The sequence below is a fragment of the Balearica regulorum genome, chromosome 21 (genome assembly GCF_011004875.1).
Source record: "Balearica regulorum gibbericeps isolate bBalReg1 chromosome 21, bBalReg1.pri, whole genome shotgun sequence".
Lineage (NCBI taxonomy): Eukaryota > Metazoa > Chordata > Aves > Gruiformes > Gruidae > Balearica > Balearica regulorum.
In genome coordinates, this window is record NC_046204.1 from 7,701,786 (window position 1) to 7,716,479 (window position 14,694).

General features: G+C 52.4%; 1 protein-coding gene across 1 annotated transcript; it reads right to left on the reverse strand.

The window, feature by feature from the left end:
- Positions 1–937: 937 nt before the first annotated feature.
- On the reverse strand, positions 938–11,062 carry LOC104635300 (protein-arginine deiminase type-1). Its single transcript, XM_010302052.2, has 16 exons — positions 10,971–11,062; positions 8,914–9,088; positions 8,387–8,456; positions 7,001–7,062; positions 6,139–6,256; positions 5,896–6,021; positions 5,068–5,243; positions 4,877–4,980; positions 4,425–4,548; positions 3,647–3,754; positions 3,409–3,560; positions 2,401–2,545; positions 2,001–2,094; positions 1,836–1,915; positions 1,309–1,434; positions 938–1,202 (listed from the first exon to the last, which is right to left on the reverse strand). The coding sequence occupies exons 1-16, from the start codon at positions 11,060–11,062 to the stop codon at positions 969–971; spliced, it is 1,986 nt and encodes a 661-aa protein (XP_010300354.2). The 3' UTR covers positions 938–968.
- Between the last annotated feature and the right edge of the window lie 3,632 nt (positions 11,063–14,694).

A 14,694-nucleotide genomic window follows, 5' to 3' on the forward strand; every position in this document is an offset into this window, starting at 1 on the left:
AGCTGTTCCCCCACCAACTCCCTACGGGGTCACGCGCTGCTGGAATTTAATATCGCTCCGTGGGGCTGGGGGAAATCAGCAGAGCCGTAACTGCGGGGAAAGGGGGGTTTGGGGGTTAGAAATCATCTTTTTGGTTAAAAAAAGGGCGCTAAGAGGGACGTAAGACACTTTCGGGGAGCAGCCCCCTTGATTCTCCAGCACCGCTTGCAAACACAATGTCACAGATACACTTTTATACCTCAAAAAGTACTGCTAGAAAAGCAAATTGCCCAAAACAAGCGGGTTTAGCCTCATAATGGGTCCTGGGGTTGCACAGGGTGAAGCAATGCCCAGGGCAGGGGATGGGTTCCAGTTCCTGGTACCAGTTCTTGTTGGGTGAGGGCAGTGCAGGCAGGAGAGACGGACAGGGGTGCCAGGTCAGTACTAGGAAATGCCACGCTTCACTTGCAATGAAAAGAGGGAGAAAAAGAGCAGCCAGGGTGGCTGCAAAGGGAAAAGGAAGTTTTTTGTGTTGGGGAAGGTGTAAAACTCTGCCTCCACGTCGTGCTAGGGCAAAGAGCCGGTCTCTCCCCAGGGGGAGGTGGGGTTTTGGCTGATACAGGAGATTTTGAGATTTGAGATCGAGATTATTAGCTACAAACCCAGGATAAGGGACCGTAAGACCCTTTAGCAGTGGGATGGGGGTCTCAAAACCCCCAAAGCAGCCTCCTTGTCAGCTGACTTGCATGTGCCATGCTCCCAACGAGACCCCAGTTCCCATAACAAACCATGTGCTTAAAAAAAAAAGGTTTCAAACGATATTTTCAACCCAACAGCAGAGGAAGAAAGGATGGGAGAGGGGAAAGAGCTGCACGCCCTCAGTGTTGATGCAGATTTATTGGCAAAACCGTTTATTTTAATGCATCTTCTGATGCACCAAATGCACCTTCATCCTCCGGTTGCAGGACCCGAGCCCATCCCTGGGTGCTTCAGGGCACCACGTGCCACCATTTGAAGGCGAAGGGTTTACGACGGACGTTGGTGCCGCAGTGGACGTCACCAGAGAGGACGTGGTAGGAGAAATAATCATCGATGAAGGTGCAGGTGAGTCCCAGGGGCTCCAGCAGCGCCCGCACCTGCTCCTCCAGGCAGCACTGCCCACCCACCAGTGGTCCGAAGGGTTTGGGGATGCCCAGGTGCCTCCCCAGCACCAGCATGTTCACCTGCAGCCGGATTCAAAAAAACCCCAGTGTTTTCCACCCAAAAGGTGTGTTTGTATTGGGTGTGGATGGAAAAAGAGGGATGGGAGGAGGTGGGGGGGGGGCTCACCATGTCTGGGAAGAGGGCGTCCGCACGGGAGCCCTTCAGGATGAAGAGCTGGGGGATGTCGATGATGTCCTGCTCGCTCAGGCCCAGCTCCTGCTTCAGGAGGTCGCGGTTCCAGTCGATGCAGCGCTGTGGAGAGGGGGGACCTGGAATTGCCACCCCAGGCCATCCCAGGCCCCATGCACGGACCCCTTGCATCCTGCCTGGTCCTCGTCTGCTCCACTGCATCCCACCCCATCCCTCTGAGCAACCTCCTGAACCCAGCCCCAACCTCAGCATCCTCTTTCCTCCAATTTTGACACCTCTGCAGTCATCTCCCAGTGGGACAAGGGGCTGGGGTGACCCAGCACCCAAGGGTGCCTGGCTCCTTCGTGGCTGATCTTCTTGCCTGCCTGCTTTCACACCGCACGGTGCAACTCATTCCACGGTTTCTTGCTCTTCAGGATCTCTAAAAACGCTCCCCGCACCCACAAATCACCCAGCAGTGATGTGCAAGTGAGGAGAGCGAATCCACGCGTGCAAAGACCCACCTGCACATGCCTGTTGTCATTCCTCAGCGCTTCATCCGACAGGATCTCATCAATGCTTTTCCTCTCGGTGCCCTTCATCCCTGCATGAGGACCGTAGGAGAGCGGTAAGGGACACCGGTGAGGCATGCCACTGGTCCCCACCGATGCCCTCACCCGCTTCCTTACCTACAAGCTGCGTGGCTTCACCGTGGCCCTGGCTCTGCTTCTCCTTGAAGAGCTTGTAGCAGGCGTTGGGGCTGGCCAAGAGGAGCCGGAAACCCTGTGGGAGAGAGCCCAGGGGTTCGTGCTTTGCTGTTGATGGGATATTTTATCCCACCGTCCTGCCGAGAGACACTGCGCTGACTCCAAACCCAGCCACAGGTGGTGTGGGGGGCACAGGATGCCACCCAGGGACTCGCTGTTTTCCAGGAATCCACCCCAAAATAAGGTGCATCGCCCAGCCCCCATGGGGAGGACAAGCAATTGCAAAAAGGGCTTTTTGTTTTGTTTTGTTCTGTTGGGGTTTTTTTTTGCATTTGCAGAAGACACCCTGTGCAGGAGCAGAGGTGGCTCCACGGACCGGTACCTTCCTATCGTAAGCGGGGACGAAGGTGAGGAATTCATCCACATGGCCCACGCTCAGCCACTCCGAGTAAATCTCCACCGGCGCCTGCACTTTCTGTGCGTAAAGAAAATCCCTGACCGCCTTGGACATCCGCCGGCCGGAGGCCCTGGGGAGCAGAGCGAGGAGGAAAGCGGCCATCACATCCCTCTGCAAGATTTACCCCCATCCATATAGTAATATATCTATATTATATATAATCTAGGCCGTATACATCTATAGGCATCTGTGCATCACCTCCCCCGTTCTGCTCAGGCACCTTTGGATTTATTTTCCCCCATCCCTGTGAATCTTAAATCACTCCTTACACAGCGCTTCGTGCAAGAGTGAAGTTTTCTTAGACAGACAGCAGCAGGCTGGGAAAATATTAATTAAACTTCTTGTAATAAGGGATAATTACGGTCCCGGCAAGGCTGGGAAAATGATATTTCCCTGCCACCATAACCAAAGCAAGCTCCCCAGCTTGCAGCGTGGCTGGGGTCAGAGCATCCCGTTTATTATCCTGGATCAAACCCCTTCTGGATTTGTCCCAGTTGGTTTTGTGGGGTTTTTTTCCTAGGGAAAAAAACCTCCTTTGTGGCGGATTTTGCAGGGCGCTGTTGTTCCCACAGGGCTGCCTAGCACTGCCTGCCCAGAGCAAAACAATTTCCAGTTATTCAGGCTTTTACCCTTTCCTGGATTCCCCTGTTTTTCCTTTTAATTGGCAGGAGGAAAAAAATAGCCTGGATGCTTACAGCATTGTAGGATCAGAGCGAAAGCACCAGTGGCTTGGAAGGGGGTAAAAATCAGGGATGAAGGAATAGCGATGCACATTAAATCTGGGATTTGAGAGGAACTGGCCCAAAAAATTCCCATTTTGATGGGAACCAGCCCCAAATTGCCACTCTGAAGGGTGCAACCCTTTCTCCTGCAAGGGCTTTCGGTGCTCCCCCGGCATCCCAGAGAGAGGGCTTGAGCTCCCCAGCATCTCACCAAGGCAGGGGGCTGCCGATCAGGATCCGGCCCAGGGGATACTCCTTCCCTCGCACCGTCACCGGCGGACTGACGTCCAGGTTGCCGAAAGAGTCGAGGCTGGAGATGTCTTTCCCGGGGGGCTCGCGGGTCACGTAGCCAAAATCAGGACCCTGGGGAAGGGGGGGAGCAGTGCTGAGGACCCCCCAGGTGGAGGATTCTGGGGGGGAGAAGGAGAGTTGGCAATACAATGACATACCAGGATCTTTTTAAAAGCAAAATCCTTCAAGCCTCTGTTCCTCGGCGAGTCGAAGACAACAGGGAACGTCTTGTGTGGTGCTTCCACGTAGCCGAACTCCAGCTCATCCTGTTGTGGGAAGAAGAAGAGGAGGAGGAGGAGGAAGAGCAGGGGGAAGAGGAATGTTCCTGGCAGGTTGATAGCCATCTCGGTGAGGCATGCGGTGAGGGTGGAGCAGGAAATGGGGCAAACCTGGCAGAGCCTGGCTGTTGCCCTTAACCACAAGGGAGGCAGCTGCCTCGCTCTGCCGGGGGATGGCACCCCACCCGGCACTGCCGCGCCTGGCACGGGTCACCTGCCGGGGAGGCAACGTGCGGCCACAACGGGCAGGGAAGCGGGGCAGGGACGGCAGGGCTTGGGCATGCTGCAGGGAGCATGTGGCATACTCCGTGTCCTCCTGGCGATGCACTATGGGGGCCCTCTTGCAGTGGAGACCCTCCTGTAAAGCTCCACGGGGTCCCTTTTGCAATGGGGCCTCTCTTGCGATGTCCCGTGGGGTCTCTTACAATGGGGTACCTCTCGCAATGACCCGTTGGGTCCCTGGGCAACATCCCTGTGTGCTGGCTGCCACCACAAGCAGCATTTCCCTGTGCTTTAGTTCACGGTTGCACCTAGGTGCTTCCCTGAGCATTGCAGCTCATCCCTCCCAGGGGTGCCAACAACGTTGGGGACACCCTACATGCCCCAGGAGCCTGTAAGGGACCAGGAGAGCCGTGTATTACAAGCATCGATTGATGACCTGGATCCAGCGGTCACTGCGGGTTTCCACCTCCGAGCAGATGGTCAGCTTGCAGTTGGCTTTTTTCAGCAGGACCTGGAGCCCTTGTAGAAAGACTTCATTGGAGTCTGAGCCCCGCTGGATGCTGGAGGGAGAGAAAGGAGCCAACATTGCAAGGGGGGATCAAGAGAAGCCCCCCCCAACCCCAACCACGCAGCCCATTCCTCATTCCTAAATGCACTGGGTAATAGTCCTGCATGAGGTTAGACCCTGGAGTGGGTCCTCCAGCCTTTCTCCTAGGGGTTGCAACGAGTGCAGCAGTGCCAGCGGGCTCCCTACCCAAATACTGACCCCATTATAACATACATACAGCCTGGCTCACCCTATAGCTGCTACGTAGCAAGGAAGGGTCAAAAGCTCCTCCTTGGAAAGTCCCCCAAGACAGCAGTGTGATGGGTTGATGTCCCTCCTACCTGCAGACAAAAACCTCCATAGGCTGCTGGGTGTTGGGCGTCATTATCCAGGGTGCCACGCGGAAAACCACCGTATCCGTGAAAATTGGGGTGCCCGGCGAATTCTGTGAGGGGCAAAAAAAACCGGGAAGCAGTGGTTGAAAACTCCACCAGTGGGGGACTTTGCAGGGGATGGGGCAAACCTCACGTACCTTATGGGGGACCTCCAGCAAGCTGGCACTGAAGGAAACCAACCCAGAGAAGCCCACATCGGGGAAAGCCAACCCTTCAACGTAGAAAGTGTTTTCTCCACCACCGACATGGTCCAGCACGTAGGAGAGCTTGTCTGGCCCCAACACGGGTTTGTAGTGTGGGTACGAGTCATTCCCTGGAGAAACACCGAAATACCCAACCCAAGCCAGGGTGACCAACCTGTCCACCGGGCTGGAAGGAGGCACCAGCGAGGAGGTGGCTGATGCCAGCGTGGTTTGCAGAGGAGCGGGTGTGCCTCCTCTTCTCTGGGGAACACGATCTTCCTCGTACAAAGAGGACTCTATACCCTCGGGTCCAACCCTTTCAAGGTGCGTGGCTCGAGTTAAGCATCTAATGATATACTTGGGTTCCCTGACCTGATTTTCGTCGGGGAGCTGCTGGGGATCCAGCTGCCGGGGTGTTCAAAGGCAAAACGCGCTGTCCGACGAGATGGGCCGCTTTGGCAGCTGGGTCATCGCCCGCGCCGAAAAGGTGCCGGGAGCCACGTGGGAGTTATCCCGCCCCGTGGGAATGTCAAAATTTCAGCAACCCCGCTGAGAAAAGCCTTTTTTTATCCTTTTTCCCTTGATTTTCCCCATATAACCCCATCTTCTAGAATAGCAGAGGAGCTTTGGGGATAAGTATTTCCAGCAATTGGAGGTGCCCGGTCCTTAACCACAGTGAACAAAAAAACCTGGTGTTCACCCACCTCGAGGTCACGCATGAATATCTGGGAAGGAAGGGAGGGAGGGAGGGAGGGAGGGAGGAAGGAAGGAAGGAATACTCACGGATAGCATGGAAAACCCGCACTTTATCTGCATCCGACTCGGGGACATGCAGGACCACCTGGTACTCAGCAAAGATAGCACTGGGACCTTGAGTCCGCAGCAGCATGACAGACATGTCCTGAAGGTCTACGGTGGGGAAAAGATGGAGAGAGGGGATGCGGAGAAAGGGAATGGAGGTGTTACAAGTGGGAAACACCCCGGTGAGATCTTTTGGGTCCCCTCACACTGTAGATGACACCTTACCTGCAGTGGTCCGTATGTCCACCTGACCGCTGTCCGTCCCTCCCACACCGGGGCTGTCCCGGTCACAGTTGACCAGCAGCACGGCGCCTTGCCCATCCGGACCCCACGTCCACTTGGCCTGGAGGAGAAGCACCCAAAATGAGTGGGAACAAGATTTTCCCCATCCCAGCCTCCTCCCAGACCAGGGAAAATCCCACCACCATCGCCATGCTTGGAGGACAACCCACAACATGCAGTCAAGGCTGGTGGAGAGACAGCAGCAATGCTTTCAAGCCACGAGATTTCCTAATCTCAGCTTCTAGCACGGCCAGCAAAGGCTATTTCAAACAGATCTTATCTTCTAACAAGCCAGAGAGTAGCTGCCAGGCCTCATCTGGACAACACTACGCCGTTTCTAGAAACGCACCTCATCTCGGTGTACAATTAGCTGCAGCCCAATCGGCAGCGCAAATTACCCGGGTGTAAGTGCTTGGGCACATGCAGATTTGTTGCCAAAGGGGTAAATCTCTTGCTGTTTGCAAAACTTGCAGCTGACTCACTCAGTGGCATGTTTCAAGCCCAAAAAGGGGGGGGGGGGGGGGGGGGGGGGGGAAGAAAAGAAAAGAGGGTAGAGTATTTTCTCCTATATAATCCCTGGGGCTGGCCTGGAGAGGCAGGAGATTTTGGCATGGAATAAGAAAATAAAGTCTTTTCCTCCTCAATTAGTAGGTTGAGAATTTGCCGTGTTATTTTCTCTAATTCCGGCACCAGCGACACCACCCAAGTCCCTCTCCCTCCTGGAGATTTTCGGGGAAGAAACTGCAAACAGCTGCACCCTGTGTTGACCCTCTGCACGTTGCCTAGAGCAAAAGCTTTTCATTACCTTGTCCTTCCCTTTGCTCTTCACTCTGCCATTACGGCTCAAGTCCACGTCCAGGGATACATCTGAAACATCAAGAGAGAAAAGGATGCCACATGGCAAGGGAACGAGCTCTCGGTGGCATTTTGGGCTTGTCCTCAGCATGAGTCACCCAACACCAACCCCACCTTCACATCCCAAAGTTGCTCCAGACCCAACGTCTCCAACTAAACGCTGACAGAAAAGCCAACCTGATGGCTTTTTCACGGCTTTCCCCCTTTGGTCTCCAGCTATCCTCTCCTATCTTGGTTCCCCCAGCAGAGACGTACCTACTTCACGGCATATTTCATGTTTTCACCAATTTCAAGTGTTTTTTGTGAAGCCAAAACGTGGTATGAAAGTCTTTTCACCATGGGGAAGCGGACAGATAAATAATTACTAGGGTTGATGCAACGTTTCAGAAGGACTTTCCTTTAAAGGGCTGCTCTTGGCCCAAATCTCTGCCTCTGCTGCAATAAAGTGGAGGTTTACCAGCAACCTCATCTAAACCCTACTTAAATCTGTATTAAGCCTATCTTAATACAGATACTCCTCCAAATCGGATATACGGCATGTGGAAAACATGGGCACTGAAGCAAAGATTGTCCTTCTTGATGCAGGGAGAAGGACGTGGAGAAGCTGGAAATGAAGGCCTATATCTAAGCAAGCAAAGAGCATTTGTGAGGTGGAAGCTCTGCAGTCGGCGGTGGCCCCAGATGGCTCCAGTGGAGCCCATCAGTCATGAGATGTGGGAAACCATCAGCCTCTTCAGGTGCAATTTTGGGAGGCATATGCATGACTTAAGGACACAGGTCTGACTGTCATGTGAATGCTTTAGAAAAATCTCAAATTTAGGGTAATTAATCCATCCAAGTGGAAGGCTCTGCATCCAGACTGGTTGTCTAGACTCCCTATGTAGTCAGCAGAGGAAAATAGCCATTTCAAGGGAATGATTCATCTCATCCTAAACTTCTAAAATAGGTCAGACAACTACAGTTTGGTGCCTGTTCCTCTCCACTAGCTGCAACGGAGTTTGAGGAGGGGGACACCGGCCAAACTTGGGTGAGATGGTCTCCTTTAGATCCTCTTCTGCCAACGCAATGGTCTTGGCAAGCAGAGGAGGATGCTCGGTGTATGCGTTGGGTGGGGACACGGCCCAGCCTGTGTCTTTTTTGCACCATATAAGGCAGCATAATAACATTTTAATTATTTCCCTCTTGCTTGTCAGCATCAGTCAACACCCAAACCTTCATCACACGTCACAGATGGGCAGCCCGCGCCCCCCACTTAGCTCCCATCCCATGAACCCAACTATATCTTGGCATCGGGAAGGGTTGGCCGGGTTTGAACAAGCGTTGCCGTAATACCTACCTACGCAGGTGAGATACAACCAAGCCACCGAAAGCTCATTGCCTTCCCGTCCGTAGTATGAAATCTTAACCTGCGAAGACGTCACCAGATCATGACCCAAGTCCCATGTCCCATCATGCTGAGCAGGTCTTCCTACTCATTGGGTTGACCAACCAATGCTATACAACTAGTGCTCAGAGGGTTCATCCAAGCCATTCTCCGTTAATCATAGTTCAGCCAAATATTTTCTGCCTGCTTCAGCATAAAAACAGGCATGGAAAAAGCCAAGGCTGGAGTATTTTGGCTGCCTGTCATGGAGTTTCTGACACCATTTTTTTCAACCACTGCTATCTCATCTTTATGGCAATAAAACGTCATCTCCTTCTCCTTTTTAGTTCCATCTTTGTAGGCAATAATTACACAATTCTGTTTAAGTTGAAGTCTGATGTCAGCTCTACTTAGAAATGCTCAAGCCTGCCCACAATCCTCCCTTCTCTCCTGGAAGCTTGACTTATTTTTCCAGTTTCGGTACAGAAAAAGCAACTAACCTTATTGTCATTGACGGTCCTGCTCGTGACATCAATGGTCACGACAACCTCTATATCAGGATCCAGGGGCCATCTGGAGTTAATCATGGGTTTTGTCATGGGGCTGTGGATGATGTGTACCGTAACCGCGGAGGTGGCATGGACATCGAATGACGTGGCACCTTTGGGGGTAGATCTGAAAGACAGCAGCGTTGAGTTATAGACCAAGTTGTCCCTCCTGTTCTCCCCTGTGGAGCCAAATACTTAAACCTCGAATTAAAATCCAGCCTTAACTGGGTGGAAAGGACTCAGAAACCATCTTCAGGTGACGAAATGCATCAACTGAATTTTATGTGTATTATCTCTGTGGCGGTGTTGAGCAAGCAGAGCTCCCACTGGAGCTTCAGCACGTCCGTCCGTGGTTAAGCCTAGATTGCAAATCACTGAAGTTTGGGCATTCAACCTCCCTCCACAACAGCAAGAAAACCCCCAAAATTTCAGCATCCCACAACAAAACCCCAACAAAGAGCCAGGACAATTTTTCATGTCAACCATCTGGGCAGATGGTTATCATGGGACCATACTCTGACCCAAGAGATGCCCAAACTGGAGCGGAGCCTGAATCTGAGCGTGGAGAACCGGCACCCCACCTGCATGACATCCCTCGCCTTTGAAGTGCTTCCTACCTGCTCATTACAGCCCCAGCACCTCCATCCCAGGAGCACGAGTGCTCCGACCTGTCTGCTGTTGGGAGCCAGACTCCCCGGCTGCACGCAGAAAGGGACAGGCTGGTAAATTTTAACAGTGAGAACAACAACAACAAAAAAACACAGAAGAGATTTATTCCCAGTATTGCTCTTGGCATGGCATCCTTGGTGCCTGCAGTGGCTTGTAAGGGGAGATTAAAGTGTCATCTTGCTTGTCACCCCTCATATTTAACATCGTGCAATGTCATAAATCCACCTGCACGCTGTTGCACGCTATGACTTCTCAATTTGGGGTTTATTTGTCTGGATTTTGCAGCCCTCACACCTCAGCATCACCACTGGATTCCCACCATGCTCCATTTTCTGCCCCAAACTACACTCAAAGCCTGACGCATCCATCACCGAGTTCCCCCCAGCCAGCACTCTCTGGGAACAAAATTAACCCATTTTTTTTTAGGTGAAAGAGCATTTTCCACCTGCTTTTTTGGACCAAAGCTCAAATTTTCTACCAAGGAGCCAAATCAGCCCATTTTGGGGCTCAGGCTCCATGTTAAAATGGGACTGAACTTGCTTTGAGTCCAAATCCAGGAAAAAAGAATTTGCAAATAATAGGGTTTATATATTCCTATCTGGCTGAGAGGAAAAACAATACTTTTTTAGGGCAGCTAAAGCTCAATCCGAAGCCCTTTGGGGGGACGACAGCACGTCTTGGCCTGGCTCCAACACACAACCCCAATAATTGCCCCGGATGCGATGCCGACTGGCTTGTCCTGTAGTCTCTATCATTATAAATGTAATTTATTAAATAATGACAACGTAACAGCAGGGTAAATACAGCCTCGTATCTGGCCAATAAAGCAACCCCCATATTTAATGCCAGGAAAATCTCTTTTTTGTGAAATCGCCCATGCAAATCCCGCTGGTAGATTTTTTCTGCCTGAGCCATACATTTTATTCTTTTCTCCATTTTAGCTCCAGCCAAGTTGCTCGTCTTGAATTGCTCTTGCCTAATGTTTTCGCAGCCAGAAATAGATCCCGCTCAGCCAGGGTGTGCATGGGCTTTGCCTGCAAATCGTCACGGCTCGGCTACGCTTTGACGCCTCGCGTTTGCCAGAGCTGACATCCCTCCTTTGGGCGCAGCTCCCCATGGGACATCGTCCCCTAAAGCAGACCCAGTGGGATGTGTCCCCCATGCACCGAATAAGCTTGCCAAATCCTTGGATGAACTCACAATGTGGGTTCAAAGTGAGCTCTGATTTCCCTCCTAGCACCTATTTCTCCTCCAAATGAAGAGCAAAACCACCGTTGGGCTCTCCCAAAATCCATCAGCCCTATGGAAAACAATGGGGATACTCCGATCGCAAGACTTACCGGCGCATATCAAGGAAGACCTCGGTACCCAACACGCAGACGCCATAGCTGGCGTGGCTGGTGGACATCTGAACAACGTGACGTTGGGGCATGATGTGCCGGGGACGGCAGCCGCATGCGAAGGAAGCTGCTGCTTGGCTTTGTAGGTAAACCAGCACGACTGGATTAAAAGGCAGGGGAATTTAACTCCTCCTTCCCTCGATGACAGGGTTTAGCCAGGGGACCCTGCCGTCTCCACCTCCACCACCCAGCAAGCTGCCGCCCCGCTCGGGGAGATGGAGGCGATAAGGCAGCCCCTGGGGGGGGGGACAGGCAGCTCCGGGGAGGGGACATGAGGCAAAGGGGCAGGACGGGGTGGGTGACACCCAGCCCTGCCCCGAGATGCTTGGCAGCGAGCTCTTTTGGGGCTTATTCTCACCTTTTTATTCCCTTATAGCTCCATAAAAGGACTCCAAAGCTTAATGCATTAAACATTTCAACTCCTTCTGTTGCACAATGTGGTTGTTTAGGGTTATTACAATACACGGTATCACTAAAATAAAACATTTTCTTTAAAATGACCCAAATTTTCCATCTAGCCTCTCCACAGGTGACTCACGGCCTCAGCTACCCCATTAGGGCAATGTCCGAATAAAGCCTAACAAAAGGAAATGTTTGTTCAGGTCGGTCCTTCCCATCATAACAAGTCCCGAGGAGCGCGATGGGCAGAAACGGGTGCAGGGAAAACTGGTTATTTGGCAGGCAGAGAAGGGGAAAAAAAAACAAACAACAACAAAACAACAAGCAGCTTTCAGTGGAAATTAAAAGTTCTCAGTGTTTCACTTGGACCTTGCCTTTCAGGGGAATTGAGGCTTATTGAACATGCAGCAAAGGTCCCACAGGAAACATCCCCATCGCTGGAAGATGTCGACTCTCGGAGATAGCCATCTCTATCCGGGCCGTCCCAGGAGGCTTTGCCTGCTTGCAAAGAGGGAAACCGGGTGAGATTAATCTCGCTGAAGCCAGAAAGGAGGGCTCCGCCACACTTGGGGATGGAGGCAGCAGCTAGGATGGAGGAAAAAGGCAGCATTGGGACGGAGAGCATGTCGACAGCCCTGTTGCTGCAAGGTTCATCCTCGTAGCAAGGAGGAACAGGGCAACGTGGTCCCCATTCTCATGGGGAGTGAGCAGGAGAGGGCTGGAGCCCAGAGAAACAGTTTAGTGAGCGGCAGGACCCCTTGTAAACCGAAAAGCAGGCTCAGTGGAGCCAGAAGGACCAGTCCTCACCACTGCACCGAGCCACATGTCCTCAGCTGGAGGAGCAGCGACCTGCGCGCACCTTCCCCTGCAAGATCAAACCAGCTGCTTTAAACATCTCCCAGCCAGTCTACATTAAAGGCCTCCTTCCGACTTTAATTGCAGCATAAAAAAAAAAAAAAAACCAACAGCACCACATCTTGTACGCAAGCACAGCTTTAATAAGATCTTGGGAACCTGCCGGGGTGGCCAGTATGCTCATGTGGGGAATGCTAGCGGCATTTCCAGGCTCTCCAGGACCTCGCTTTGCTTGAGATTTTAGATAAAACCCCGTTTCCCAAAACCCCACACAAGCCAAACTCCTGATGTTCATAGACTTGTGAATTTTGTTGGTTCTCAAGCCCTCCCAGGAGGGCACAAGCCTTTACGCACCGCTAAAACCCTTCGAGCTGGGGCACAGTAGAGCCAGCACAAGTCCGTGAGGAGCTCGCTGCATCCTCCGAGGAAGAGTCTGGCCATGGCAGCATCTCTACCAAAGAGAGCTGCAAGATGGATTTCCCACTCACGGCTGCTGGTCGCGCTGGTTTGGATTGGGCATGGTGCTGAGCTTGCCGTCTGCTGTGATTTTAGCATCGTATCCTGCTCGGCTGGTTTGAGCCCTGTGCTGGACAGAGAACACACCTTAATCCCCACGGGGTCAGGCTGGTACGGTCTATAATCTGGAAGGAGGTGGAGGATGGTGGTTTCAGGCTCCCAGCAAGTGTGAAGGCTTTAGCAGAGGGTTTGAGAGCATGTGCTTCTCCAAACCCACCCAGGATCATCCCCTCCCAGAAAGGATGGGGAGATGGTGCCAAAACCTCATCTTCATTTTGGGTCGTTTTTTTTCCAGCAAGTTTAGTCATGGCATTTTGAGCCACCATGGTCACTGCAGATGCTCGCTCAAGCCCAAAACACCTCGTCTTCGTTGGGTGGTAACTACACTCACCTCTTCTTCCTACTCCACCTGCTATTAGCACTGACATGCCCGTGCACAGGGAGAATGATGATTTTAAGTCATCTGGTCCATTCAGAGCTGAGTGTTTCTTCCTAATAACGCCTTGTCCTGAGAAGTTGCTATTAAGATCCCTGGTACATGACAGATGGGATCCCGCCTTTCCATCAGATTGAGTGAGCTGGGTCAGCCTTGGGTTTTGGGGCTCACTTCATCTTTTTCCTAATTTCAGCCTATTTCTAGCCATGATGGAGCAAGACCAGACCCCCCAGTGCTCCTCAGGAACCCCATTAATAGCCCAAACCCCCTCGGGGCATTCCTTCTCACCCATCCTGCACCGCCACTCTGTCAAGGAAAGTTTGATAATCTCCCTAAAGCCAATAATTACACCTTATTTATTACTCTGCATGTGTAATTGCAGGCAGGAACTTTTAAGAGCCATGTCAGCCTAATTACTTGCAATAGGGTAAGGCATCGAACCAGTTATCAAGTCCCGCTTGGGTTTGCGTGAGGGTTTATTTTCTTTAGGTGCAGAGCTGTAACAGCATGGCAGGAGCATCCCAGGCGGCCATCAAGTCCCTCCTGGGGCCCTGCCTTCCACATCCAGCTTGGAAGCCAGGGAAGAACGGCAAGAGGCCGGTTTGGACCAATAAAAAATGCTTTTAAAGCCGGTAAAACCCAAGAGACATTGGTCCCCAACCTGGTAAGACATCCTAGCTTTGCAACCGCTTTCTCCTGGGTGAGAAAGCACGAAAAATCCCCCTTCATCCTTTCTTCTCCCCAAAATAAAGGCACCTGCCTGCTGAGAGACTTCAGATCTGGCAATCCAAAAGCAAAGCACCCCATAAAACTGCTTTTTCCCCCAGGGCTGGAGCCGTGCACGTACCCCTGCGCTCTCCCTGCCCACGCTCTCCCCCAGCTTTGCATTAAATTTGCTGCCCTATAAATATCTCCCTCGCTGGGGCGTGCAGGATGCCGCCTCCACAGAGAGCAATAAAGCCATGGGTAGGCTCAGCTTCACCCAAGCTCCTTCATCCTTGCCGGTGGGTTTGTTTCACCTCCTCGAAGCTGCCTGCCGCTTCCAAAATAAAGGCAGCGCGGGCAGGAATGGGCAGGAATGGGCAGCGCCTCATGGCTTGATTGGGATGGGCACCTGTTTGCACCTCCTAAACGTGAAAGGTCAGCTTGAAAGGATGCCGCGGGGGGAAACATTTGAACATTTCCCTCCTACCCTTTGCAATAAGGCACATGCCTCCCAGAAGGGAGCCGCAAAACAACCCCAAAACCCCCCACCGGGGACCCCCAGAGCTTAAAACCCCCTTGCACCCACCGGCTCGGTCCTCCCCAGAGGGTGGAGATGCTGAGCAATGCGCACGTGAAAAGCCTCAGGAATCAGCTCGTCGGGGTTGTTTGCAAGCTCCAGCGCTGGGATTCCTGGGTCCTTGAAATTAGGGCAGGCAGAGATCCATTGGTGGTGGGGAAGTTTATGCAGAGCAG